The 20590-nt window shown below is 39.2% G+C and overlaps 1 protein-coding gene across 1 annotated transcript in view; it reads left to right on the top strand.

Annotated features, from left to right (window-relative positions):
• The window catches only part of CPT1A (carnitine palmitoyltransferase 1A), a 254233-nt gene that overhangs the window by 190995 nt on the left and 42648 nt on the right, over window positions 1–20590 (top strand). The window contains 2 exon segments of the mRNA XM_030201306.1: window positions 849–965; window positions 14978–15142. Coding sequence (XP_030057166.1) covers window positions 849–965; window positions 14978–15142 — 282 coding nt within the window.

Below are 20590 nucleotides of genomic sequence, written 5' to 3'. Positions count from 1 at the left end.
ACACAAAGGGACGGAGGGGAGCCTTGCTAGCTCCCGTTTCATTGCGATTTGAAACGGGCCTTTGTTACTAGTCTGACATAAATGGGACCGAGCCATTGTCAGATAATACGGAAAACAATGGACCAAAAAGAAAACTCACAGAGCACAAAAACATCTAGCAAATGTCATTTTCGGGGAAAAAAGAAAAGGCTTTTTCTGTTTCGAAAATGGCTGTATTTCCCACTTGAATTTTGAACGTTTTTAGCAAAACACCCAAAGTTGGACTTAGACGTCATATCGAAAATGCCCCTTCACATAACTTTGTAAGTCTGTGTGCTTTGAAAATGAGCACCTTTGTGTCTGTCTTAAACATGTTTGAATTTTTTAAAACTTTTACTTCTGTTGGTTGGCTCTTCCAGATATCTAACAGCCTTTCAGTAAAGAAGTGTTTCCTTGAACTATGTGGAGAGTCTCCTATAAGGCTGATGGATGTTTATAAATGCCACCTTTGAGGTGAAGAGCATCAGGTTAAAAGATTAGAAAAAGACTAACCTTTATTTTTGCTCTGCATTGGATTAGGGAAAGTGCATGGAGAGGCAGGGAAGAAGGGGAAGGATGGAGATAGGTAAAGAGTTTTGTTGTAGAGTGGGAATAGATTATGGAATAGAAGATCCTTGTTATAATGCAATCGTGATAATGTTGCTAGTCAGATGTAGTTTACTTTTGCCAGCAATTCAATATGGTCCTGATATAGGCTTAGCCAATGTAACTGAAATTTCCCTGCCCATTTAATAATCTACAGTAATACTCATAATTTGAATTTCTTGCTATTCTGTTTTTATGTTTTATATTTTTACCATTATCTGCAGTATGTTATGGCTACCGATAACTTTCAGTTGGGATACAGTAAGGATGGACATTGCAAAGGCGAGACAAATCCAAATATTCCTCTTCCTTCTAGGCTTCAGTGGGATATTGCTGAAGAGGTGAGTAACAAACAATAATTATGCCCCTGATGTCAGCAAGGCATGTGACTGTAATTAAGGATCATTTTTATCTCACAGTTAATTGAATAATCTCCACAATCTCCTTTGAGACTGAGTATTATGCATTCTCCTTTTCTTAGAAGCATGTACTCTTCTTACACCTGTTACCACCCTCACATGTCCTCACTGGGGTATCTTAGATTTCGACTAGAGGCTCTAATCCAGGTCTGCTTCGAATAGGGGAAAGAATGTATTTGTTGAGGAGTTGTCTTTGAGTAACAGTCAGTCCCCCTCATATACACACAAAATGTTTCAATAAATAAAACATCTGGAACAGAACTTGTTTAATAATGAAAATTTGACAAAGTACACATGTTCTGCACGATAAATTTCATAATCTTATAAGGTTACTGTCCAGTGCACTTTGGTTATCATCTGTAGGAAGTCCTTTCAGAGTGGTCCCTAGGGATTCGTGTGCTCTGTAGGATGACTATTAAAATTTATACTTGAATTTTCTTGAGGAGTCTTTTCTCCTCTCTCACAGCTCCTTTCTGATGTACCTGGGCACTTGCTTCCTAGTTGTCTGTAGTTTTTTTTTCACAGGGTGGTCCTGACATTAGGGTAGGGACTACCTTCAAAAGATACAGAATAGGAAAAAATTACTGCAAACCTAAAATAATGATTATCCAGTATAAGGGGGAGAAACATGTTCTATATCCAAAGTGATGATGTCAAGTTAAAAAAAAAAAAGTTGTTCTCAGTAAATTGTTCCAAAAAAAGTGAAGTTTATTGAACCAAAAATAACATAATTCAGTAATGCAAACCAGAAAAACAGTTCTTTAGAATTTCAGTAAATAATAAAAATCATAAAACACAGCTGTTTATGCTACTAAAGTAAAAGTTGTAAGGATAATAAGATTTTTACCTGTTAAGGCCTCACGTTTCTCCAGTGGCTCAGCTAGAACACAGAAATTCTCCTTCCCCATTCAAAATTTGATTTGTTGCTGGTTGATTTCATGCTGCTGGTGTGCTGGAAAGGAAGGGGCACAATTGCAGTGGGAAGAATCAAGTCTCGAGTATTAGTTTTAATATCCATGGAGTACAGAAAGGTATGGGATCTTAAGCTCCAGATAGTTTTGTATTGTGTTGTTTTGTGTTTTATATATGACTTGATGAATGATAGCTGAGCAGTGACCAGAGATTTAGGACTGCTGTAGGTTGTTTTTGACAAATTTAGCCAAATAGCTATGAATATTGCACTGGCTAGCTAAATACCTCAGGTACGTATTATCTGCACAGCAGTCTCCTTATGGTATGCTATGTTATGCCAGGTCTTGTATTCTACCTGTACTTTTATAGTTCAAGGATGGTTTCCATAAGTCAAGAGTCAGACCATTTCATCTGGGAATTATAAACAAGTTATAAAATTTATCAAAATTTAAAACAAATCACATAATTGAGACCAAATTTATGAAAGAGACAAGTTTTCAAATTCCTTCTGAACAAAAAATAGTGACCACAAGATTTTAAAGAAAAAGGTGGTTGATTCCACAGCTGCACCATCTGATACTGAATTGAGAGTTGTCTAATTGATTTAAATTTTCTAAAATTGGAAATCATAACAAAAAAAAAAGATTTTGAGTTTTATATCTCAGCTGACCCCTTCAATAGAGTTAGATCTTATATGTTGAGACAGAGAGGGAATGGGACTGGATATATTGCATTTCTGTGGTTTTTGCAACTACATTCAAAAAGGTATACATAGTATATACAGGCACTTATTTGTACCTGGGGCAATGGAGGGTTAAGGGGTCCTTTTACTAAGCCTCGTAAGTGCCTATGTGCGCCCAACACACATCAATTTAGAGTTACTGCCTGGCTACCGTGTAGCCTGGGCGGTAACTATGATTTTTACGTGCGCCCACTATGCTTGCCCCTTAACCCTTAATTTTTATTTTATTTTATTTTCCGACATGTTGCGGAAACCGGGTGGTAATCATCATTCTACGCGTGTAGACCATTACCATCCAGTTAATGTGAATGAAACTACAGGTCAAGAGAAGCACCACATATCGATTGCCTGCCAAGTGTTTATACACTTACCTGGGAATTTAAGAAAAAACATAGCACTAATTGCCAAGACCCTAGATTTCATTAGAAGAAAAGCCTTCCTAAGAGCCTCTGTCATGTGAGAAACATCAGGAAATAACTGTATTTTACCCCAACAAAAACATCTTTCTTTTTAAAGTAAAATCTAAAAATCATGCTTTTGTCTTTACCTGAAGAGAGCCACTGAAAGGGTATCTCCAGTTGAAATATCCATAGAATCTTCAAGGAAAGCAGTTAAGTCTAGGCTTGGCTGAGCTGGAACTTCATCCGCCTGCAAATAAGAGATTTAATAGCATACTAGCAATTTGACATTAACAGAGAATCTGCTGTTGTCAGGAGGAGAATGTCCTTAAAATATTTTCTAAGAAGAATCTCTGCCGATAACAAATGAGTATAGGGAAAATTTAGGAAATGCAAGTGCCTAGATCTGCAGGTGTTCTCCAGCATTTCAAGTTTTAAATGAATCCTATGAGAATCTTTATTAGCAGTAGAAGAGACAGCCTGCATTGTAGAAACTTGATGTTCCATTTGAACAATTTGACTCTGTAAAATGTTTCAATTTGCTTCAACATTAGAAATCTTAGAAAATAGTATCTTGAGAGAAGGCACATACTTGAGCAATAGTACCCCAGAAAGAACCCTCCCAAACACACATAGCTTGACATAAATGCTGTAAGGAAACATTCTGCTTCCACGCGTCCAAGACTGTTGACCCATTAGAGAATGACATAGGGACGGGGACAGATCCCATAGGAACGGGATGGGGACAGAGCCCACAAGGACGGGGACAAACTTTGTCCATATGTCATTTTCTACTTTGAAGCCTGTTAATGAACTGGACTGTTATTTATGTTTGAGTGATGCAGACAACAATATTTTGATGTTTTGGAAAAACAAACAAACATACTGGCCACAGCTAGCAAAATTTGCATGGGGGATTCTGTGCATTCTGCTACCAGCACGTCTTCGTATGGCTTCGTATATGCTTCGTAGGGCATATTTCTCTCCTGTAGGGCATACAGAACGGGTTGTATTTTGTACCTCTGGACATTTTAGCAAGGTGGATTAGCATTCCTTGGGGTTGGAAGGGTAGAACTCCGTTCACTGGGTAAATCTCTCTTATCTGCACCCTTCTCCTCCACCGCTAACTCCAGACTCCGTTCCTTTTATCTTGCTGCACCATATGCCTGAAATAGACTTCCTGAGCCGGTACGTCAAGCTCCATCTCTGGCCGTCTTCAAACCTAAGCTAAAAGCCCACCTTTTTGATGCTGCTTTTAACTCCTAACCTTTATTCACCTGTTCAGAACCCTTATTTTATCATCCTCACCTTAATATTCCCTTATCTCTTGTTTGTCCTGTTTGTCTGTCCTAATTAGATTGTAAGCTCTGCCGAGCAGGGACTTGTCTCTTCATGTTCAAGTGCACAGCGCTGCATACGTCTAGTAGCGCTATAGAAATGATAAGTAGTAGTAGTACTAAAACTAGAATAGGTCTCAAAGGAGAAGTAAATATCAGAGAGTCATGACTATTAGATGTCTCCTGTGCTGCTTCAACTTTTGGCGATGAAGCAGCTACAGGAAGATTAGGATAACAAGCAAGGAGTGCTCTTGCAGAGTTTTAATTACATTTCATTACTTTCTAAGAAGAAAATACTAAATAAATCACACAGTATACCATATAAGCTAAAGACATTTTTATATTGGATATCCTTAATACCTTAGCAAGTTTTAAATTACTGAAAAACTCAAAAATACTAAGATGGAGACAGCAGTCCAGCAGCAAGAGGGGTGCTATCCAGTCTTTTGCATTGAGTGTCACATGTATGATTATCTCCCAGTTGGTTCTATGTGTGTGTCCGATGCAAAGAGCTCCTGTCGGAGAACAGGTTCATTCTCTTGAGGCTAGAATAGCAGACATGGTGGAGCTGAGGGAGACAGAGAGGTACATAGAGGAGACCTACAGGGACATTGTAGTGAAGCCCCACCCCCCAGTCTGGAAGCCCCTGTGCTGCTTTGGAGGAGGAAGGTCTCCTAGAAGGAAAGCATCACCCTTATGAAGTAGGAAGTACTCCTGTAGCCAGGACCTGCCCACGAAGGGATGCACTATCCTTTCGCACTGAGGATTTGTCTCCAAGAACTGCCCAGGCCGGAAGGGTTAGGACAGCTGTTGTAGTCGGTGATTTCATCATTAGACATGTAGATAGCTGGGTGGCTGGTGGAAGTGAGGATTGCCTGGTCACTTGCCTGCCTGGTACGATGGTGGCGGACCTCATGCATCACCTAGACAGGGTCTTAGATAGCGTCTTGGTACATGTGGGTACCAATGACATAATAAAATGTGGGAGGGAGGTTCTGGAAGCCAAATTTAGGCTCTTAGGTAGAAAGCTGAAGTCCAGATCCTCCAGAGTAGCATTTTCAGAGATGGTTCCCATTCCATGTGCAGGACCTAAAAGGCAGGCAGAGCTTCAAATTCTCAATGCGTTTGTTGAGACGATGATGCAGGGATGAGGGATTTAGATTTGTTAGGAACTGGGCGACATTCTGGGAAAGGGGGAGACTGTTCCGAAATGATGGGCTCCACCTCAACTGGGATGGAACCAGGCTGCTGGCGCAAACTTTTAAAAAGGAGATAGAGCAGCTTTTGAACTAGAATGGGGGGGGGGGGGGGGGGGGAGCCGACAGTCACGCAGGAGCACATGGTTCAGTGTGGAGTATCTTTGAAGGATACTATTGAAACAGGAGATTTAGGGAATCCTAATAGGTTTCAAAAATGCTGAAAATAAGCCAGGTGTGCTTAATGAGAGAGCAAGATAAAGGGTGCACATTATCCTCTTCATCTTCTAAGTAGCTTATAGATCCAAGGAAAAAACACAATTTGAAGTGCCTGTATACAAATGCTAGAAGCCTGAAAAATATGATAGAGTTAAAGTATATAGCACTAAATGATGAGGTAGATATAATGGGTGTATCAGAGACTTGGTGGAACGAGGACAATCATTGGGATACTTTAACAGGGTACAAATTATATTGCAAAGGTAGAGAGGATCAAATTGGAGGGGGGAGGGGATAGCGTTATATGTTAAAGAGGGAATTGAGTCAAATAAACATTCTACATGAAACAGATAGCTGCGTGGAATCATTATGGATAGAAAATCTATGTGTGAAGGGAAAGAGTATTCTTGTAGGGCTGTACTACCGTCCACTGGGACAGAATGAACAGACAGATGAAGACATGTTTACAGAGATTAGGAAAGCTGGCAAATTGGTCAACACTAGAGTGGGTGAGTTCAATTACCCCGATATTGACTGGATAAATGTTACATCAGGGAGTGCCAAGGAGATAAAATTTCTAGTTGTAATAAACAACTGCTTCTTGGAGCAACTGGTCCAGGAACCAAAGACAGGGGGATCCATTTTGGATCTGGTCCTTGGTGGCATGCTTGGCATAGTGTGAGAGGTAGCGGTGTTGGGCCCCCTGAGAAACAGTGATCATAACATGGTCAAGTTTGAGCTACTATCTGGGATGAACCTGCAAAGAAAATCTACTGTAACTGCATTTCATTTTTGAAAGGGCGATTAAGATAAAATGAGGAAAATGGTAAAAAAAGGATCAGCTGCTAAGGTTAGGACACTAAATCAGCTGTGGACGTTATTCAAAAATGCCATCTTGGAATTCCAATCCGGATGCATTCCATCTATTTGCAAAGGTGGAAAGAAGTGAAAATGACAGCCAGCATTGTTAAAAGATGAAGTAAAAGAGGCTATTACAGCCAAAAGATTGTCCTTCAAAGAATGGAAAAAGGACCCAAATGAAGAAAATAAGAAAAGCACTGGGAAGTCAGATGCAAAGCATTAATAAAGAAGTCTAAAATAGAATATGAAGAGAAACTTGCCGCAGATGCTAAAACTGACAGTATCAACTTTTTCAGATACATCAGAAACAGAAAGCCTGGGAGGGAATCTGTGGGACCGTTAGATCACGAAGGAGCAAAAGGGGCACTCAGGGAAGACAAGCCCATAGCAGATAAACTGAATGAATTCTTTGTTTTTGTCTTTACGGAAGAAGATGTAAGAGATCTGCCTGTACCGGACATGGTTTTCAAGGGTGATGAAGTGGAGGAACTGAAATAAATCTTGGTGAACCTGGAAGATATACTGAACCAAATTGACAAATAGTAGTAAATCACGTGGCATACATCTAAGGATACTTAAAGAACTCAAGTATGAAATTGCTGATCTACTGTTAGTAATATGTAACCTAAACAAAAAAAAAAAAACAGCACCACGGGCCATTAAAAATGGAACACAGTTCTTTAATGAATGAGCCTTGACAAAAAGACCCGACATGGGCCGTGTTTCGGTGACTAGCACCTGCGTCAGGGGTCACAGTGATGATGTGGAAAACTTGGGGAATAACTCGAATATATTCCTCTACAATATATTATTCCTTACCCCACGTCTCATATAGTAAAAGCTACAAAGCTGGGTGTTTTGTAGCTTTTACTATATGAGACGTGGGGTAAGGAATAATATATTGTAGAGGAATATATTCGAGTTATTCCCCAAGTTTTCCACATCATCACTGTGACCCCTGACGCAGGTGCTAGTCACCGAAACACGGCCCATGTCGGGTCTTTTTGTCAAGGCTCATTCATTAAAGAACTGTGTTCTATTTTTAAAGGCCCGTGGTGCTGTTTTTTTTTTTTTTTGGACTTTAGTTTGTACTTCGTTCCCTCTCTTTTGTTATATCCAAGTAATATGTAACCTGTCATTAAAATTGTCCATAGTACCTGAAGATTGCAGAGTGGCCAATGTGATGCCGATTTTTTAAAAGGGTTCTAGGGGTGATCTGGGAAATTAAAGACCTGATGTTGGTTCCGGGAAAAATAGTGGAAACTATTATAAAGAATAAAATTATGGAACACATAGACAAACATGGTTTAATGGGACAGAGTCAGCATGGGTTCAGCCAAGGGAAGTCTGGTCTCGCCAATTTGCTAGGAATTATTAGGAAAGGGATGGTGAATAAGACCGAAATTACTGTAATGCCTTTGTATCACTCCATGGTGCGTTTGCACATTGAGTATTGCATTCAGTCCTGATCACTGTATCTCAAAAAAGATATAGCAGTATTAGAAAAGTTTCAAAAAAGAGTGATCAAAATGATAAAGGAGATGGAACTCCTCTCATATGAGGAAAGGCTAAAGAGGTTAAGGCTCTTCAGCTTGGAAAAGAGATGTATGAAGGGAGTTATGATTGTGGTCTACAAAATCTTGAGCAGTGTAGAATGAGTAGAAGTAAATCAAGTTTTTTTTCACTTGTTCCAGAAGTATAAAGACTAGAGGACACGCAAAGTTACCTGTACATGGAAATACTTTTAAAACAAATAGGAGGAAATATTTTTTCACTCAACGAATAATTAAGCTATGGAACTCTTTGCCGGAGGGTGTGGTAACAGCGGTTAGTGTTATCTGGGTTTTAAAAAGGTTTGGACAAATTTCTGGAGAAGTCCATAGTCTGCTATTGAGACAGACATGGGAAGCAACTGCTTGCCCTGGTATTTGTAGTATAGAATGTTGCCATGATTTGGGTTTCTGCCAGTTACTTTTGACTTGGCTTGGCCACTGTTTAGAAAACAGGATACTGGGCTAGATGGTCCATTGGTCTGACCCAGTATGGCTACTCATATTCTTATGATTAGGGGAATCAGTTGACTAATCTAAGGAAGGAAGTCAACCAGGGAGAGTCATTGAAGTCCTCCTTGAAAGCAGGTGTTTATCCTTAGGACCCACAATTGAAATAGAAGGAACAGTACCTTCATTCTTAATTTTGGGTTTCCTCATGAAGATCTTCCACCACTGCAAATCTTCCAACCTAAGAAAGCAGAGCAAGCTGCTTCCGCCGTGCTCCTGTGGTGCTCCTAAGGGGTGTAGCTTGCCCCATTGTCATGCCTCTTTCATCACGCCCTTTGACTGCATGTTTGTGGCTGTGTGCCACATAGTGTTGCTGGATGTTAAAGGGTATCAAGCCCTCAAGCTGATTCAGGCAGAGATGGCAACAGGAATGCCTGCACTGGCTTCCAGAGTCAGTCCTGATGACATTGGTCATTCACACCAGGATTCCTCCCTGCTCTCCAAAATCTTCAAATAAATTTAGAAGCAGTTTCCTCAATGAACTTACTAAACTTAGCAAGATTATCCTACAAATTCTTGCCCATCCTGTAAACTACTTCAAACACATCCTTTAAAGAGACCTCCAACTGAGATCTTATAGTAAACAAAAGGCACTATAGCCAGTACCTGAGCTCCAGTAGATCCTGGTCCAACTTAGTCTTCCAATTCTGGTACACATTATAGCGACGCTGCTGCTGCTGCACCACCTTCTTGTGAGGCACTGATGTTCTCAATCAAAACTTCAGGTGGTGGGGGTTGGGGTTTGACCCCCAGTAGAAAGGGAAATATCCGGGGAGGAAAGGCTTGAAGGAGCTTCAGGAGGCCGGACCAGTGTGGATTGCAGATGAAAATCTATAGGCCCTTTCACCACTACCAGGACTGTTGCCTTCTTGAAGCCACCCTTTCACTTCCCCATTGAAGCAAAGCAGAGTGTCATGCTCAACACTCTGAATTCGCTCCAAAGGGGCAGGACCTGCCTCTATGGTAAGTATGCCCGTGTCCACATCACACAACAGGGGCATGCCTTTGTAACCAGAGGCTGTGACCTTGGCAGGAGTCCCAGACAAGAAGGCCGTCCACGACACTGCCTGCAGATGGTCCAGAGTGCTCCAGGGAATCCTCCCACAAATCTTAATTCCATGGGCAGTGTCATGATAGCAGTTTGCAGATTATCATGGCCAACAGCAAGTTCAATAATATGATAACCTTTTGAATCTGTTAAATGGTTCAGTTCTTGGGTAAAGTCGATGGAATGGCCATGAAAAACATCCAGAACTTCAATCTGTCTGAATGGGCTGTGCTTCAAGGTAAAACAGAGAAACTCCACCAACGTTAACAAAGGAATTCTTAGGTTCAGAAATGATAGAAATACTACTGTCCAGGCACCAACATTAATTATTGGTTTCAACTGGTAAACATTCTCAGGTAAAATAAAACGATTATATGGATAGAAGCAAGCCATTTACTTGCTGGCAGGCATATCAAATCATTGAGTGATTGACATTCAACCCAAATAAAATTACGTACATCAAAAGAAAAAGGTGATATGTTTAAACAAATGAGAGATATGCATGAAACAAAATATTTATTTTTATTATTTTGACCAAACCACTTGTCCCTGAAAACATGCTCAAAACAGACTAATCATCTGTGTATCTAAAATGTAAAGTTCTACAAAACAGATGAGGTGAAAATATGATTCCATGTCCCCCAATGAAAGCAAAATTTAGTTTTTACTTCCATTTAATTACAATATGTTTCATCTTTATAACACCAGGCTTCTCAAAGCAGATTACAACAACAGTTAAGATGAACCTATCAGGAAACAGGATATCCTTATTTTAAATTTGGCCATGTATTACCGTATTCAGTAGAACAGTGTAGAAAATTGAGCACAAAATAAAGAATTTATTACTGCTGTTTCTACCAGCTACAATATTTTTGAGGCTGTTTTAGTGATGTTGAATTTTATTTCATGATATATGAGAAGCTTTCAAATAAAAAAATCTGTCAAGTTTTAAAAACATTTTTTATCCTCCACCTTTTAAGGTACTGCCTATCCAGTTGGAACAGCTTTAGATTTCTTACAGATGGTCCATGAATAGACAGTCCCTTATTTCCACTGCTTTTGGCTCCTAACCACTACTCAATTCCCCTATCCTTGTTCCTTCTCACCCAGTACTTTCCTCGCCCTTAATTGTCTGTCTGTATTTTTAGATTGTAAGCTGTATCGAGCAGGGACTGTCTCTCTGTGTCAGGTGTTCAGTGCTGCGTGCGTCTGGTAGCGCTATACAAATGTTAATAATAATAATAATTTGCTATTGTTTTTAATAGCAATCTCCATTTCAGTCTGTTATGGTATACAGAAAGATTACCGATATGTGGGATTGTAAATCATGATAATCATTGATACTTTTGATTCAGTGTGAGGAATAAGACTGAAAAAGAATACAATTTAACAAAGATATCAGTAAGGGATTACTTTATTTACCATGGTATATAATTGTAATTGCTAGCAATGGGAGAAGATCATAATACAGAGTGGCAGAATGGCCCCCTGCATTCAGATGTTCTCCAACTTATAGGCATTAAATCACAAATGTTTATAGACAAAATTTATTGTGTAATGACGATAAAGACATTGATGAGAAAAACAAGATAAATATGGTTTCAGGATGGTGAACACCTTATGTCAGGAATATAGAAGATGTTTGTCTCAAAAGCTGTGTAGATTTTATGCTGGTACTGACTGGTCCACTAGTGGGTGGAATTTTCTGATGCCATATCCTGAATGATCACTAACATTTCTTATCTTTAACAGCAGATCTTGTTCTTATTGTTACAGAAAGCAGACAGTTTCTTACCCATTAAAACATAGCATGATCAAGTTTGCAGTTAGCTAGACCTACATTCTGCATAAAAGTTAATTTCTCCAAGTTTATTAAAATTTGATATACTGTCCATAAACCAATCTGAGTGGTGAACAGCAATAAAAACAATAATCTTAAAATGAAAAGAACATTTATATCGGGAAAGAAAAGCTAGAGACAAGAGAAGAAAGCGCACATATACTATGTCAGCATACATATGTTTGTAGCACTTAATATGCACACAAGTCTAGGCGGTTTACAAAAAAATATTAAAATAGCATTTAAAATAGTTAAATGGAATGCCAATAAAAACAGGAAAGACCCATCCATATGAAGAACTACATACACACACACACACACACACACACACACCTCGAAACACACTACACAGTTGCATCAACTACCACCCCCACCCCCCATGTCCCCATAAGCTAACTGACAAAAACAGGTTTTCAAAGCCACTTTAAAACGGCGTAAACTATGTTCAGAGTGGAGCGGAATCAGTAGAATGTTTCAAAGAAAAGGGGCTACCAAAATGAACACTGTTCCTAGTACTCTGCCATCTCGCCTTGGCTGGTCCTGGTAGGACCAGTCTGTGGTCGTCAATTGAATGTAAAGATGGGTCAGAGTGTAAGTTGTATGAGAGACAAGATATTCGGGAAAACCAGAGTGCAGTGCTTTATGAGCAAGCATCAGAATCTTAAATTGAATTCTAAAATTCACAGGTAGCCAAATATCACAAGGGATAGAATTAGGTATGAACTGCCTCAAATGAAAGAAAATTTCTCACAGAGCGAATTTGTCATAAAAAGAAGAGGAGTGTGGTAGCCGTGTTAGTCCACTCTTAAGGTTATCAATAGTAATCAAACAAAATAAAACATGGAAAAGAAAATAAGATGATACCTTTTTTATTGGACATAACTTAATACATTTCTTGATTAGCTTTCGAAGGTTGCCCTTCTTCGTCAGATCGGAAATGACATTTGCTTATTTCCGATCTGACGAAGAAGGGCAACCTTCGAAAGCTAATCAAGAAATGTATTAAGTTATGTCCAATAAAAAAGGTATCATCTTATTTTCTTTTCCATGTTTTATTTTGTTTGATTTCTATTGATAATCATAAAAAGAAAAAACAGTTTTTTACAACCTCTGATATATGCTGAACAAATTGTAAGCTCTGAATCAATAATCACACCTAAATACCTAAAAAGAAACCATAGGCATTGGTAAGCCAAATAGAACTGGAGTAATGGATGGAATGGAATGATGTCCTGTGAGTCAGCAAGCTATAGTCTCGGAGGGGTTCAATACTATCCTATGATCTCGTAACCAGTAGGAAACAGCAGCAAGGTATGACTGAAGAGGGAGCAAATCTATGGAATCTACTTTAGTGTAATAAAGAAGATGAATATTGTCTAATAAACACTAATACTGAATTCCTGAATTCATAAAGCTAGAGGACTTAGAAAAAGATTACACAAAATCGGGACAAAATCGACTCCTTAGTACACCATAAGTTAACATTGTAACGATTGTCACAAGACCTGAAATGAACGGTTCTGCATGAACGAGGGAAACCATGCCAGTATTGTATTTGAAATAGCAAGTAAAGACAATCAATCTAATAGTAAAGAATGATTGACTACATCAAATGCAGCACTAAGATCTAACGAAACCACTAAGGCTATAAAACCTTGTTCAAATTTAACATGAATTTCACTAAATAGAAAGGTAAGTACAGTTTGTGTGCTAAAACCTATTCTAAATCCAGATTGTCTTGGATGTAAAGCTAGAGAGAATTCCAAAATGGTTTGCAGTTCCAAGAATAGAATTTTCTCTAATAGTTTAGACAGGAAGGGCACATTTGAGACCGGGCGATAATTGTGGAATACATTGCCACCTGCTGTACATCTTTATAGAGGCCAGCAACCTCCCCAGGTTCACAAAAAGGAACCAGTCAAAGAGTCACTGTGCCCAGGAGAGTGTAATGTGGGAGCAGCATGTTGAAACTAAACCACCACCAATAGAAGGAACATGAGACAAAGAGGAGTGAAGTGTTGATATCGTAGTACAGAAATGGGCTGCAAGATCCTGAGCAACAGGAGCTGATTCAGAGAACTGATGAGACTTAATGGTTAAGGAAGAGAGTATTTTATCTAATGTAGCTAGATGAGGGGCCCACATAATTTGTGCCAAAAAATACTCCTTTTTGGCTGCTTGAATTGGCTGTATTTTTAATTAAAGCACAAAATTTAAACTCTTTCCTTCCAGTTTCCATAAGGATAAGACACTGAAAAGATAAACTAGAACAAAATCAGTGATTAGAGATCTTCTTCTCAGTCATTTGCTAGGGTTTTGGTGAAAGTTTACTTGTAGTTTGTCATTATGTAATTATCTGAAGGTCAATATAAATTAGGCCACCTTTACAGAAAAATTGAAACAAAATTGAACAAATTCTGGTATGTTTCACTGTATTCTGCATGTCATTTAATAATTCTCCTATTAAAGCTCATGAATTAGGACTTTTGGATGTTGCTGTTTTGGTGTTGCCATTTCAGTGCTGCTGTTAGGGTGCAGTACTTTGGGCACTGAAATGTTGAAGGCCAAAACGGCAGCATTGAAAGGTCCTCACTTCCCCCCCCCCCCCCCTCCAATTCACTGACCACCAGTACTGTCGAGAGCAGGACTTGTGCCTGCTCGCTGCTCAAGCCAGCCCACATTACCCTTCTGCTTTCTTCTTAAGGACCCCCCGGCTGCAGTAGCAAGCACACACTGGCCCTGCTCTCTACAGCACTGGAGGTCAGTTCATGAGGATGGGGGTAGGAAAGGACCTTTGGATGCCATCATTTTTGCATCCAACATTTCTAGCGACCAAAATTCTTGCAGTCATAAGTCCTGACAGCGGTACTGAGATGGCGATGTTAGAACAAAAATGCCCAAACCTCATGGCAATATTCACAATTGAGAATGCTATTTTTCATGCACTGTTACTTGAATTATGTGATTCCAGCCTGTTTTCATGACAGTTTACCTGACTCAGATGTTAGGCTTTGTAGGCACATTTATACAAAAAAGATTTCTCTCATGCATTTTTCACTCAGTTCAAAATTAGGTATAGTTATCCTTATTTGTCAGGTACCCCTAGCATGAATTTCATGAAATATTTGCTGTGGAGCTAATTTGTATATGTAGAAAGTTTCACTGTAAAGAGTCCACTAACTTGTAGGAAATCCTACAAGTTAATATATTGGTCTCTTTTTTTTTTTTTTTTTTTTTTTTTTTTTCATTTGCAGACAGGTTCTATCTTCGAAAAATATTGCAGTTGTACCTAATATATCTCTTCTTTTTTTTCTTCTGCAGTGCCACATGATTATTGAATCCTCTTTCAGTGTTGCAAAGTCTCTAGCTGATGATGTGGATTTTCATTCTTTTCCCTTTGATTCTTTTGGGAAAGGGCTAATCAAGAAGTGTCGGACAAGCCCAGATGCCTTTGTGCAGCTGGCACTTCAACTGGCACATTATCGGGTAAAAAGGAACATTTTCTATTCTTATTCTTCACGTTTCACATAGGTCATATTTCACATAGGTATGTAAAGAGTGATGATAAAACTTTTATAGTTACAAGTTTATAGGTTAGTTGCTTATATAACAATAGATAATGGTGCGTCTGAAAAGAAATATACAGGGAACCAATGGTGGTTGTTTTTTTTACATCAGGCAACTACATGCTGTGCTTATAGAGATGGGGGGAAGGGTGGGTGTCACAGACAGACAGATGGATGTGATCTGCATTTAAGGCATTCTTTTTTTTTTTTTTTTTCAAACTTCTTCCGGAACACCTAAAAATGAACCTCATTTGGGTCATTTGGGCACATGACAATGCACAGTGGTACAGGGGAGTCAGTTTCAGATTTCAGTGGTACCTATAGGGCTCAAATTACCCGCAGGAGTGATTTGTTTGGCTTTTATGTAGAATGGTGGGTGAATTCTGTCACTGATTGTACCTGGTAGTGTAAGTTTAACTGAGAGTTACTCAGCCAGTGAAGGATCCAGTAGTTATCTTGGCTTTTCATCCTGGGGCATACAAGAAAATGAGAGATGTGGGGAAAAATAAGAGCCGTTTTACTTGTACTAATGAACATTGTAGATGACAGCAGATCAAGACCTGTATGATCCATCCAGTTTGCCCAACAAGATAAACTCTTAACATATGAGTCACCCTGTCAAAGAAATTGATCAGATTTGCCTGACACAACCTATCTCTAGTAAAACCATGCAGCTTTGAATTGTGCAATCCGTTGGATTCCAAAAACTGCTGTCTTATTTATTTATTTATTAGCAGTGGTTCCATTATTTTATTCTATTTATTAACCGCCAATATGGTGAATAGGTATATATTTTTTTACATAAGTACATAAGTGTTTTGCATACTAGAACAGACCGAAGGTCCATGAAGCCCAGCATCCTGTTTCCAACAGTGACCAATCCAGGTTACAAGTATTTATTTATTTATTTGTTGCATTTTGAATTTTTCTGGGTTATTTCCAGTCCTCAAGACACCTCCAGACTAGCTGAAGGTATCTTGAATATAGGCAATTCCCAAGGCTGCTTTTAATATATTTAACTCGTCTATCTGAACTCCTCAGTTACCAGAGTTGTATAGTAGCTCTGAAGTAACCAAGAACACAGACTAAATGTAGTTAGAAGTATAAGAAGGTATGTTTTATTGCTCAGGCATCAAGTATGATTACAATTAGTCATTAGTCTGCAGATACAATTTACAGAACACTATTTGTCATGAGAAGTACCATTCAATTGGTTATAGAAATGTAATATCCCAGCTGCACACAGGTGCTTTCTGGGTTTTAGTCTTATGTAACATATCTTACCACTCAAAGGTATTCATGGGAAAGCAAGTGGGTAATTTGCCAATTCTGATGCTCTAGGATGGTTTCCCATGGAGAGAGAGCAGCTGGGGTCGCCCCTCTAACTTGAAGTAGGAAGTACGCTGATTTTATAGGTCTACTCAGGATACGGGTAATATGACAGTAATCACATCTGATTGGATCTATGTTAATGTCATGGTTAACACTGATTGGCTATGCTAATGAGTAGCTTCATCTTGTAAACATGTTTTTCATCTTTTGAGTCAACCGTTACTGCCTCACTCTTTACCACAAACTTTTGCAAGCCCCCTGCACCTGGCCTTTCCAAAAACAACTGTTAGCCACATATTGCTACATCTTCCTGAGGAGCCATCTGTGTCCTGTTTTTGAGGTTTTTGCACCCTAGCTCCTTCCTCATTTTGCTGCATGGTGTGTCCCAATAGCTCAAGAGCTTGCTGGAACTTCAGAGTTCAGATTACGGCTAAAAGCCTGTACTTTTCTTGTCATTTTTAGATCCTGAGCCTTAGGTCAGGCCTGGGCTGCCAAATAATAATATACAATTTATACCCCACATTTTCACACCTATTGGCAGGCTCAATGTGGCTTACAAGTAACTGTAAGGCATTTGCTGTTACGATTGGTAACAAGTACAAGATTGTGTTGTGGTCAGATGAGGTAGATGTGATTCAGGCATCATTGGATTGAGGGGAATGATGATAGTAGGTTGTCCAGTACGATACTTGATTTTTTTGTGTTGCTGGGTGTGGGGAGTTATGTTGGATCGGAAGGATAGGCTATTTTGAAGAGGTGAGTTTTTAATTTCCTGAAATTTAGATGGTCATGTATTGTTCTCACAGCATGCGGGAGCTCATTCCATAGTTGTGTACTCATGTAGGAGAAGCTAGATGCAAATGTTTTGTATTTTAGCCCTTTGCAGTTAGGGTAGTGTAGGTTTAGGTATGATCGCGCTGATCTGGATCTGTTTCTTGTTGGTAGATCTATGAGGTCTATCATAGATCTACCTGGCAAGATACCAAAACAGTACAATACATCCCATTCTACCCATTCTAGAAACAAGCAGTGGATTTTCCCCAAGTCCATACTAATAATGGCCTATGAACTTTTCCTTTAGGAAGCTATCCAAACCCTTTTTAAACCTCATTAAGCTAACTGCTTTTATCACATTCTCTGGCACTGAATTCCAGAGTTTAATTACACGTTGAGTGAAGAAATATTTTCTCTGGTTTGTTTTAAATGTACTACTTTGTAGTTTTGTTGCTTGCCCTCTAGTCCTATTATTTTTGGAAAGAGTAAACAAGCGATTCCCATCTACCCATTCCACTCCACTCGTTATTTTAGAGACCTCTGTCATATCTCCCCACAGCCATCTTTTCTCCAAGTTGAAGAGCTTAACAGCTTACCCTTCCTCATAGGGAAGTTGTCCCATCCCCTTTATCATTTTCGTCACCCTTCTCTGTACCTTGTCTAATTCCACTATATCTTTTTTGAGATCCGGTGACCAGAATTGCACACAGTATTCAAGGTGCGGTCGCACCATGGAGCAATTCAAAGGCATTACTACTACTACTACTTAACATTTCTAGAGCGCTACTAGGGTTACGCAGCGCTGTACAAAATTATTAGCGTCTTCATTTTTGTTTTCCATTCCTTTCCTAATAATACCAAACATTTCTTTCCTAATAATACTTAATACCTAAACAATTTTATATTAACAGCATAACAGTAGCAAACAAAAAAAAAGAGAAAGTGGAACCTTTACACAGGTATCGTCTGCAGACCTCCAGTACAAATGGAGAAGCTGTACAAAGATATGATCATAACAACATAAGTATTGCCATATTGGGACAGACCAAAGGTCCATCAAGCCCAGCATCCTGTTTCCAACAGTGGCCAATCCAGGTTTCAAGTACCTGGCAAGGTCCCAAGATCAAAGATATCCATGAGCTGGGAATGAAAGGGGAGGTACTGTTGGAGATTTAAACTTGTCTGAACATCCCATCAGCAGAAGCAGAGAGATCGTGGATGCCTGCCAAAGTGCTCTGCTCTGATAAATAGTAATGTAACCCATGAGGGAAGGGATGATACTGGATGCTCACAAATGGAGAAAGAGCTTCTAAAGTATCTTATGGTTTGATATAAGAACTAAAGTAGAGGAGTAGCCTAGTGGTTAGTGCAGCGTTTTTTGATCCTGTGGAACTGGGTTCGTTTCCCACTGCAGTTCCTTGTGACTCTGGGCGAGTCACTTAACCCTCCATTGCCCTAGGTACAAATAAGTGCCTGTATATACTATGTAAACCGCTTTGAATGTAGTTGCAAAAACCACAGAAAGGCAGTATATCAAGTGCCATTTCCCTTTTCCTAAAGTGGACTGCAGACACACACAGCTCAAAGCCCTGGATTGGAAACATGCTGACTTTTGTAGAATGAGAGAGTACCTGAAAAAGAAATGACAAGTTGGATAGACATAGAAGAGGTGGAAGGGCAATGGTTAAAGCTGAAAGCAGCTGTAAACAAGAGATAAAGGAGTCCTATATGGTTTCCAAAACAAGTGGCTGAAAAAAAAAAGGCAAAACAGGCAGCTTTCAAGAAGTGTAAAGGAACACAACAAAGCAACAGAAAGATTACTGGATAAAACTCAAAAATATGCAAAAGCACAGTAGAAGAAAAATGGCTAAAGATATAAAGAGAGATGACAAGACTATTTTCAGATATATTGAGGAAAGAAAGAAGACTAGAAATGTAATTGTAAGATCGAAAGATGCTGAGACTCTCTATTTGGAGAGTGATGAGGAAAAAGCAAACATGCTAAACAAATATTACTGTTCTGTGTTCACAGAGGAGTATCCTGGAAAAGGTTGGTAGTTGGCTGCCAAGGGTATATATAGGAATGTAGTGAATATTGCACCATTCACAGAAGAAATTGTTTATGAACAATTTGAAATACTAAATGTTGGCAAAGCTATAGGGCCAGATGGAATAAATCCCAAAATACTGAGGGTGAATGTTTTTAGGAGTTTCTCACATGCAGCTGTGCCATCTGCATGGGGAATGTTGCTGTATAGTGATTCTACATCCATTGTGACAGGAAGGGCACCCAATGGTACCTGCTTGATATTTTTTAGTTTGTTCAGAAATTCAGTGGTGTCTTGTATGAAACTATTTGTCTTGTGCACAAAAGTTTTAAGAATTCCCTCTATAAGTCCGGATATTTCCTCTGTAAATGTGCCAATACCAGATATGATTGGTGTGCCAGGGTTTCCAGGTTTGTGGATTTTGGGTAGCATGCATAATGTGCCTTCAGATGGATGGTTTGGTTTGAGTTTCTTAAAATATGGCTGTACTTGTTTTGGAAGTGTTTTGTATAATCCTGCATAGGTTCCTCAGTTAGTTTTCTGCAGTATGTGTTGTCTGAGAACTGTCTGTGTCTTCCTTGGATGTATTTTTGTGTGTCCATAATCACCACAGAGCCTCCTTTGTCTGCAGGTTTAATGACGATGCATTGGTTGTTTTGTAGGGTTTTATGGCCACTCTTCCTGGTGGAGAAAGGCTGTATAAAATTTTCTTTTGCTTGCTAGAAAGTTGTGATTTTACCCTATGCCTGAAACTTTCTGTGTAGTTGTCTAATTTGTTTTGTCCATCATGTGGGGTGAAATATCTGTTCTTTTGTTTAAAATCATATTCCAGTCTGTTGGGAGTCTCTCTTTTTTATTTTTTGTGAAAATTTACCTTCAAGCGGAGTTTTCTAAAGAATTCTTCCAGATCGGAGTATAGTTGAATTTCATACAGCTTGCTGGACGGACAAAATGAAAGTCCTTTGGAGAGTACAGAGCTCTCATGCTGTGATAATTGATTGTTTGGAGGACGTAATGGGGCAGTTCAGCAAACTGAAGAGTAGCAAATCTGGACCGGATGGTATTCATCCTAGAGTACTGATAGAACTGAAAAATGAGCTTGCGGAGCTACTGCTAGTGATATGCAATTTATCCTTAAAATCAAGCGTGGTACCGGAAGATTGGAGGGTGGCCGATGTAACGCCCATTTTTAAAAAAGGTTCCAGGGGAGATCC

This window comes from Microcaecilia unicolor, chromosome 4, assembly GCF_901765095.1.
Source record: "Microcaecilia unicolor chromosome 4, aMicUni1.1, whole genome shotgun sequence".
Classification (NCBI taxonomy): Eukaryota; Metazoa; Chordata; class Amphibia; order Gymnophiona; family Siphonopidae; genus Microcaecilia; species Microcaecilia unicolor.
This window is presented reverse-complemented; position numbering and strand designations above follow the sequence as displayed.